We start from the raw sequence: 9651 nt of genomic DNA, 5'->3' as shown, positions 1-9651 counted from the left end.
TGCTAGGGAGGTCCCCTCAGCCCTGGGCACGGCTTCGAGCGAGCCAGGCCGGAGCTTAGCGGCGGCGGGACATCCCACCCGCAGGCCCAGGGCCACCGGACCGTGGCGCTCCCGATGAGCGCGGAAGGGGCCGGTCCCCTCAGCCATGGCACCTCCCCTCACGGCACGGCCCGCCCGGGGTCCTGAGGCGACCGGGGGTGCCCCAGCGGCGCCTGTTTGGCGCAGTGCGGGGACCTTCGGCGGGGCTGCCCCGGCAGTGCCTGCGCGCAGGGCCTGGCTGCTTCCGGTGTGTGTTCGCGGGGGGACGCGGAGCGGAGCCGGGGAGATGGCGGAGGGCGGCGCGGAGCGGGCCGATGGCCGTATCGTGAAAATGGAGGTGGATTACAGCGCGACGGTGGATCAGCGGCTGCCCGAGTGCGAGCGGCTGGCGCAGGTGAAGGGGGAGGAAGGCCGGCGATGCGGATGGGCTGAGTCATGGCGTGGGGCGCGCTAGGCCGCGTTCGGGGAGGCGGCCCGGTAGCGGGGGGACGTGCGGCGCGGCGTGCGGCCGCTTCTTGTCACCGCATTCGGTGCTGAGGGGTCCGGGGCTCGGGCCCTCCCGTTCCGCGTCGGGGAAGGGGAGAAGCGGGGACTGCTCTGCCATTTCACGGGCGGTGTGTGGAAGGGTGGGCAGGAGGGCGGTGGGCGGGAGGGAGACGAGAGGAGATGTCAGGGTGCAGCCCGCGGGTAGGGGGATAGCAAGGCCCGAGTCCACCAGGAGGGACGTGGCTTTTCCCTGCTGCCACTTGCCGCGGCTGGGCAGACACGTAGGTGCTTGTTCATCCCAGGAGTGCTGTGCGCTAAAGCCGCCTTCCTGTAATTGATCCTGGGTCAGATTAGACAGGCAGCGCTTTGCATCCTTCCAACTCGGTTAGGTACGTGCCCCAGAAGAGTGGAGTGGAGGGCCAGAGCCATGGCAGGCTGATGGGTGCCTGGCATCTGCTGAGCAAACACGTACATGCACCCAGCCATAGGCGACCACAGGATGTCTTGCTGATGGGATCATAGAGGTCATCATGTGTATGGTGTATCTTAAGGTTTCTTTTATGGACTTGTTACGCATCTCAGACCTCAGAACAGATAGACTGCATTTGCTGTTATGTTCTTTCCCAGTAGGATGGCATCTGATTCTTTACATGCTGCAAATGCTCTGTTCGATCCCTGTGTCTGGTGATAGACACGTTGTACTCTATAGCATATTGTAGGATTCTGAAGGCAGTAGCCTTAAGATAAGTAAATTGCATCTTACACTATCTTAAGACTGTATTGCATGGAGAGGTGTTTTATCCCATGGGCACAGTTCTGTGTAGGTATGGACACTGTGACCACGTTTCATTGCCACATAACATCTACGTTTTGCATCAGTAAGAGCACATCTTTGACAAACCATTGTATATAGTTTGAAAGATTTTGGTAGGGTAGGTATGTTTTAGAAACAAATTTAATTTTCTTTTTTTTTATTTTTTTGTTATTAATTTCCTGGTTTCTAACCTTTTCTTGCAGCGCCACAATTGCCACAGGCTGTTACAAATTTTCCCATTTTAACATTTTTTTCCTGCTTCCCAGGAATTAAAACTTAGGACTAAAAGTACACTGTGGTATTTTTAACTCCTCTAAACAAAGGCAAATATAGTTCTCAGCATCCAAAAAGCAGGACTATTGTAATTCTATGCTTAGACTGTAAAGCATGTGGTTAATGTTGTCTATAAAACATTGTTATTAATGTATGATGAATGTGGATGAAAGTAATAGTAAAACAATTTTTTGGCCAAGGTATCTAATTGCATATCTGTTCTCACTTAAAGCTTTGTTTTGGCTAGGAAAGAAATCAGTCTTCCATCTAGCTCAGTGAACATGAGCTAACTAAACCTGTCTGAAACTTGCTGGGTTTCTCACTCAAGACAGACAACTTATAGCATGTATTGGGCAAAAATGGAACTTTTCCAGTTTAATCTGTGTGTAGAACCATAAATTTAAAGTTAGGGCTATGTATGTTTCTTTTTTAAGGAAAAAAAAAATGAGTGTACAGGCTAGTCTGTTTTTTACTTACATGAGCTACTCTCAATTCAAACTGAATTGTGTTCTTCACTCATGGTGATAATTCTTTGCCTTTTGCATTAGGAAGGAAGATTGCAAGAAGTAATTGAAAACCTTCTCTCCTTGGAAAAACAAACACGAACAGTAAGTAGCATACAGTGTGCAACATTTATGCTGGGTTGTCCTACACCCCCCCTGGTTCCACTGCATTAAAGTTGTGAAGGGAATTGGAGTATCAGTCTTTTGTTGTTCTTTTCTTTAAAAAGAAAATCAGTGAGGCGAGATATAATCAGTTTTTTTCCCTTCATGTAAAAGAAGTGCAAGCGATAGAGGTCTGCAGCTTGTTTATCCCATCACTAATATGTTGTTTGTTTTGTTACAGGCATCTGACATGGTCTCCACATCCCGTATCTTAGTTGCTATAGTGAAAATGTGTTACGAAGCTAAAGACTGGGATGCTCTTAATGAAAATATTATTCTTCTGTCAAAGAGAAGAAGTCAGTTAAAACAGGTGAATTTTATCCTTTGATGCAAAAAAATAAAATTATATTTGGAGCTTTATTATGTATCTGAATCCCCCTTGTGTGTATGGACTTTCCTGACTTTGTAGTACCTGCCTGAATATATTATTAGCTCCTGCTGACTTTTTTGGTAGACATAAGAAAGCCAATAATGAAACTGATGTCTGGAATTAGTCTGTCTTCACCTTGTACCTGAGCTCCATGTGGTCCAGCTTGCCATTCTTTGCAACACAGCTGTGACTTTACTGCTTTCATGAATACCAGTGATTTTAGGTGGTAGTTCATCTTTACACTTTTTTACAGTCTGTATTGTAGACATATTCTTAATTTTTCATGTTCACATGGGGTTTATATTAAACAGTTTCTGCAATTTATTGTGATCAAATAAGGTTTACATGATTGCTTTTGAAACTGTCAAACTCTGGAACTCAGTTCTGTCTGGGAAATCAGCTATCAGGTTAGCTGAAAGCACTTGCATTTCAAGAAGATACTAAGTTGATTGTACTCTGTTTAGTTTGACTTAATTAGAAGTCAGCAACAGGTAATTTTAGTGGCATCATTGCTTGAGGAAGAAAAAGGCTACCTACTTTTTAATGTGCAGAAACATTAGGAGTTTGTATAAAAGTAAAGTTTTAGAGAACTAAACTGTACTCTATTTTTATACAAACTCCTAATGTAAGACTTGAACAATTTCAGCTGAATTTCTTCTTGAGGAAGAAGATTCTAGAAGTTTCATTCTGGTTTTGGTTTTTTTTTTTTTTAAGTAGGTATTTTAATAGTAATTGTAACAGTTTTGTCATCGTTGTTACCAGAAGAACATACTCCAGTATCTGTCCTTGCCACTGAAGGATGCTCGCTTATTAGTGCCTACTTGGGAATATACTGAGATGGAAAATATCAGTTAGAAATAATTACCCCTCCTTCCCTTCCTCAAAAATCTACAGATGTCCTAAAGAGAAGGGCACACACTTGAAAGAAGATGTTCCTTCCTTCAGCCATGCAGGTCTTAGGGCAAACAGATAAGTTTTGTCAGTCCATGTGAGAGTTGTGTGGATTTGGCGGAAGAGGAGTACTATTTTTTAAGAGAGAACCTCATGGGATGAATTATTTTGAATACCATTGGAAAAATGGATGAAAGAAATGACAGAACAGCATCATATTTGACTTCTAGTGTCAGTCGCCAGCAACATTTTACCCATTTTTATGAATCAAAGTGCTGAGATGTTTCTTGTATGCTTTTTGTTGAAATGAATCTCTCTAGTTTGATATGAAACTATTTAGTCCTTACCTCTGAGTGTTATAGTTCGAATGCATTTGAGAAATCTAAACCCACAGTATGTTTTTCTTTTCTGTTGTTGTACTAGGCAGTTGCTAAAATGGTCCAGCAGTGCTGCACTTATGTTGAAGACATCACAGACTTACCAGTCAAACTGCGCTTAATTGACACGTTGCGTATGGTTACAGAAGGAAAAGTAAGATTTTGTTTTAAGACTGAATGTCTAAAAGGTAGAATAAAAATCTTCACCTTCTTTAAAAGCATAGCTTCTTAACATTATTACTTAATCTTGTTCAAATAAGAGCAAAAGTATATTTTTAAATTAACCTGAGAAGCCAAGTAGTGTATTTCTTTCCAAAAGACTGCAAATATTTTCCAGATTTCATATTTAAGTAATTTGCTGAAACACTGGTCATATTTCCACGACATAGATATTTGGATGTATTATTAATATAATTAATATTATTAATGCATTATAATACATTATAATAATTATAATTAATAATACATTTCAGAGTTCTAAAATGGCATTTATTTTTCACTTTTTAAAATGTTACATATTTGAATTTGTTATAGAAATGGGCAGGTTTAGTTTAATTTCTCCAGCACTTAGCAAGGCGTTATGTACAGTTACGGTAACCAGAAGGTGATATCAAAGCATTATACCAAGTTAATTATTTACATGATATTCCTTTTGCTTTAAGAAAATAAACAATTCTGGATTAAGGCAAATTTATATTAATGTTACGGCTTTTGTCTGTTCAAAGTTAGTCTAAATTATTAGTAATCAAGTATTGTTGATTTCTGGATGGTTAGGAGTGAGTGAAATGCTGCAAATGGTAGTACTTAGTACACATTAACCAAGTCTTAACTTCATATCTGTTTCAATATATTTTAGCAGAAAAAATATCTAATATTTTATTCACAGTGCACATTCTTGTATGTTTGCTTAAAGAATGGTAGATGAATTTAGACATTATTTTTAGATTAATTTGGTCCAAATACTTCCAGCGTGTCAACTGTCCATCATATTTTATCTGTGTATATTGTGGATAGTGTCAGTATAGTGTATGAGTACACAAGGAATTAATTGGTGGTATGAAAACATCAAATACATGTCTTAGTGGGGTTGTGATCTTAGAGTTTGCACTACTCTTTAGAAAATTCCAGTGTTTAAACTGCTACTTCTGGTTTCAGATATATGTGGAAATTGAACGTGCCCGCCTGACAAAGACACTTGCAACAATAAAAGAACAGAATGGCGAAGTGAAAGAGGCTGCCTCTATTCTGCAAGAATTGCAGGTAACACGCCTTGTAACTCAAAATTGCGTCAGCAATAAAAATTAATTCTGACTGCTCTTAGATTATTGTTTAGAAATTTAATCAGGTACATCTGCAGAAATGCCTGGAATGAGATTAATTGTTATTAGTGAAAATGTAATTTAGTTTTAACTGCTTTTGTTAGCCTCATGGTTAGGTTACATAGACTATTTCCCATTTGGAAAGCAAATTTCAGTTCTCTAGGTAGTGCATTTAGTTCAGTGTTAGTGGGTTCTTCTGGTGTAAGGGGGGGCTATAATTTAAAATTGAATAACCTTTTCTCCATTTTCACTTGCTCTGGAATAGCTGTTTTTTTCTGTTTTGTTTTGTTTTGTTTCCTCCTCCTGACAACCTCCCGCTCTTCTTGCACAGTTAAGACTTTACTTGATTTGACTTTGACAGTGTTAAATAGTTGCATTTTCATTTTAGGTGGAAACCTATGGTTCAATGGAAAAGAAAGAACGTGTAGAATTTATCTTGGAGCAGATGAGACTCTGTCTAGCTGTAAAAGACTATATTCGGACTCAAATTATCAGCAAAAAAATTAATACGAAATTTTTTCAAGAAGAAAACACAGAAGTAAGTCATTGGAGGATTTCTCTCTCTTCCCTCCCTTCCCAATTTTAATCTGGCATGCCTCTCTTCAGGTCCCAGTGTATTTGAATCCCTCTGTTTTCTGGGATCCAAGTGGATTTCATTTACACAATTCATGGAGCTGTATTAATTTTACTGTTTGATACTGTTTCAGAAACTAAAGTTGAAATACTACAACTTAATGATCCAGCTGGATCAACATGAAGGCTCCTACCTCTCCATCTGTAAGCACTACAGAGCCATTTATGATACTCCGTGTATCCAGGCTGAAAGTGAAAAGTGGCAGCAGGTAGAAAAATATTACGTACAAAATGTCTGTATTTTCATGAGGCAAATACCCATTTCATTACCAGATCAATTTACAGCAGATTAAATAGCTGATCGGTCTGTTGTTCTTATTTTTTTTTAATGGTTATATTAACAAATTGGTTAGTTGAAAATAGATATAATTAAGTTGATTTCAAATGAATAGTTATAACTTACATTTTCATTATATTGTCTTTGATATCTTGGGAATGTCTTGTCTGTTTTGTACAAATGCAGGAAGTAGAAACAGCTGTGCAAGTATGGTCTAAATGATACTGTTGTCTGTGCAGAACAGATGTTACATAAAGATTTTTTTCATGTATTTATTTTAAGTACTAGAATTCTAGTTAATCTGAATCAATTTAAATGTATTGCTGTGAATGAGGATTCATTTCTGCAAGGTGATAGTAGTTTCATCTTAACTTCTTAGTATGCTGGGTTTAAGCCTTTTACATGTTAAACTCTAAGCTCTGTGAGCAGTATTTTCAATTCCTCTGTTTAATTATGGAAAAAACCCCACACTCTTTCCTCTTAAACAGGCACTGAAGAGCGTTGTTCTTTATGTTATTCTTTCACCTTATGACAATGAACAATCTGATTTGGTACACAGAATTAGTAGTGACAAAAAGCTAGAAGAAATCCCGAAGTATAAGTAAGTATTCTTTCTAAGAAACAATTCTTAGGTTAAAAAAAGTCTCTCTCAAACTAGCTGTCCAAGTGAAATCTGTTTACGCTGAGTCTGCTGTAAGCATCTCAGAATTTAATGCTGTATGAAAAATACTGCAACATTTTCATGATTGTACAAGTTCTACATTAAAACAGATGTCTTATAAAGAGAAAGGTCTTTATCAGAAACACAGTCTGAGTTGAGCTGCCCCCTGATAGCATGAAGTATTAGAGTATATTCATGAAGAACAATGAATATTAATGATAATAAAATTAAAATGCTTAATTATTTCTTTGATCTATTTAAGTATGAAATGATCCTCACTAATACTGGATTGTAAATCAACTTTACTAAACCATTTAGAGACCTCCTAAAACTATTTACCACCATGGAATTGATGCGATGGACTGCCCTAGTTGAGGAATATGGGAAAGAATTGAGAGAAGGGTCCCTTGACAGTCCTGCAACAGATGTTTTTGGCTGTACAGAGGAAGGTGAAAAGAGATGGAAAGATTTAAAGAATAGAGTTGTGGAACATGTAAGTATGGCTCTAAGCATTAGCTATGTATTCAGTGCCGCAACTAAACATGCTTTTCGCTTGCCATGTTTTAGTTACAAAGAGAAACAAAAAAAGTATGTAGTAAAGGAGCAGGTAAGTTGTCGTTTCCATTGTGTTACATTTTCAACATTTTATTTGCTCATATATCTTTATTATAGGTAAGTATTTGGCACAGTTGCCAGAAAAAAAGAGCACATTGCGCTCTAATTGTGAGATGTAGCATTCACATTTCAATAGAGCAGAAACTTGAAAGTCTTGCTTTGTATTAAATTCATAATTAGTTGATTTCATTACTTCATAATTTGTCATGTAGAGACTTTTACAAGGAAAAGAATTGTTTGTTCACATTCTCATGTACCTTATGCTGGACTGCCGTTAGAGCACTACAGCTCCTAATCTGCTTTTAACACTGACTTTTATATTTTTGCAGCCTGCTTCAATTATTTTTTGCCCATAACCCTCTACTCTGAACACTTTTATTCCAGAATATTAGAATAATGGCTAAATATTATACCAGAATTACAATGAAGAGAATGGCACAGCTCCTGGATCTGTCCGTTGATGTAAGTGTTGCTTTGCCTATGCTTTTTTCATAAAGGGCATGGAAGCGTATGTGTGCATGTGTTTGTGGCAAAAATGTAAGTATTCAGCAGAGTAACGTCTTGTAATTTGAATTTGAGCTCTCTTTTTAGCTTAAAAAGCTCTGTAAGTGATGCCATAGATTATCATTGCATTGTTTTACAGACAATACAGAAAGATGTAGCATTGTAGAAATACACTGCTTGGTACAAAATTCTCAGAGTTTACACTTGTGTGTTTATGAATATTCAGGGATATAGTATCTGTTGCTGTATCTCTGTATATCTGCCTTTGTATTATCCTTGCAGCTCTCCTAGCTTCATCCTTAGTGTAATTCCCCTGTTTGTGCTACCAGTGCGTTTCAGCTCTTATCAGGAAGAACAAAGTGTGCTATAGAGATAGGCAGGGAGCATTAAGTGCACTTTACTTCATTGGGTCCTTTTTATGAGAAGTAGTGTAAAAGTCTGTTGGGTTTAATAGTATTAATCTGAGTGTGTGTCACTTTACTAGTCAATACAAAGACTTGAGTGTATTTTCATGCCTTTTGGGAGGTAGAAAACTGTTTTGTAATTCAGGCAGAACTCAATGTCATGATGCATGTGCCCATAAAGCAAAAGCTGCCCTTAAATGAGACCTTGAATATAAATGAATTTTTTAATGCTGGAGCTTCTTGTCTTGTGTTTCAGTGTTAAAAAGCTCTTGTCAAAGGGTGATTAAAATTGACTGAAGATACAGGGTTTCTCACCTTTAAATGTCCCTGTTTATGGGTGGTTGTACTTTGGGAACATGGGGTGGAGTAGTCTTCCTGTCATACCCCTTTGTGTTTTCAACAGCTTTCCAAAAAAATTCATACATCATGGCATATTGGTATTTCAAGTGCTAATGAAAAGCTTTACCCTACTGTCTTTTAATTAAATCTGCTCTTTTCCACAAACTCAGAATAAACCTTCTTTGACAGTGTTCAGTAGTTTACATGGATTTTCCTATGCCTTGCTTGTCAGAAGGCTTGTTCTGGTATCTCTGTAGTCAAGTACTCCAGTATGTAAGTTGGTGTAGTATATTAAACTTTTAATTTCATGAAAGATAATCAGTTACAGATCAAATGAAAAAAAGAAGTGTTTTTGAATAGATGGTGCTAGTAGTTTCTAATGCTAACGTGTGGTGTTGAAGTATTGTGCATTTTTTTAAGTACGATATTACTACAGCTGTATTTCTGTTAAGTATAAAGAAAATCTTGTTCCCTGTGCTTGAATGCTGTTTGGGAGGAATACTGATGCTGTTTTCTTGACTTAGTGTTGTTTGTCTTTGCAGGAATCGGAGGAGTTTCTGTCTAACCTAGTAGTTAATAAGACCATCTTTGCTAAAGTAGACAGGCTGGCAGGAATTATCAATTTTCAGAGGCCTAAGGACCCAAACAATATACTCAATGACTGGTCTCACAAGCTCAACTCACTAATGGCCCTAGTTAACAAAACCACACATCTCATTGCCAAAGAGGAGATGATACATAACCTGCAGTAAGGTGCCTCAGTAATCTCAGTGCTTTTAAAGAAGGCATTAAATCTTCATAATAGAGACTATTATTGCAGTGTGTATATGGTTTGTTTTCTCCTTGTCAAGCCTTCCTGGTCTAAAATTTAGAACATAATTCTGAAATTCCTGTTGACAATTAAGTTCCCTTGATTATTCATTCAGTTGTTAAATGTTTTTGCTACAGTTGGTGAAAGAACATAATAAAACCGTATTGCCTGTA

At 38.3% G+C, this 9651-nt stretch overlaps 1 protein-coding gene across 1 annotated transcript; it reads left to right on the top strand.

The window, feature by feature from the left end:
• Positions 1-249: 249 nt before the first annotated feature.
• PSMD12 (proteasome 26S subunit, non-ATPase 12) lies at positions 250-9651 on the top strand. The gene is made up of 11 exons (XM_054846720.1): positions 250-433; positions 2161-2220; positions 2459-2587; positions 3962-4069; positions 5071-5175; positions 5623-5772; positions 5942-6076; positions 6633-6745; positions 7124-7298; positions 7805-7882; positions 9210-9651. Exons 1-11 carry the CDS (start codon positions 326-328, stop codon positions 9417-9419), a joined length of 1371 nt encoding a protein of 456 aa, XP_054702695.1. The 5' UTR covers positions 250-325; the 3' UTR covers positions 9420-9651.

This window comes from Grus americana, chromosome 18 (genome assembly GCF_028858705.1).
Source record: "Grus americana isolate bGruAme1 chromosome 18, bGruAme1.mat, whole genome shotgun sequence".
In the NCBI taxonomy this organism is placed as follows: domain Eukaryota; kingdom Metazoa; phylum Chordata; class Aves; order Gruiformes; family Gruidae; genus Grus; species Grus americana.
The sequence above is the reverse complement of the archived record's forward strand: the minus strand, read 5'-3'. Positions and strand labels throughout refer to the sequence as shown.

Bases quoted from the DNA above. Each gene is read 5' to 3' on its own strand.
- PSMD12 (XM_054846720.1), top strand. From the start codon at position 326: ATGGCGGAGGGCGGCGCGGAGCGGGCCGATGGCCGTATCGTGAAAATG. The intron at 434-2,160 runs GTGAAGGGGGAG...CTTTTGCATTAG, and splicing joins AGTGCGAGCGGCTGGCGCAG to GAAGGAAGATTGCAAGAAGT. The intron at 7,299-7,804 runs GTAAGTATGGCT...CTTTTATTCCAG, and splicing joins AGAATAGAGTTGTGGAACAT to AATATTAGAATAATGGCTAA.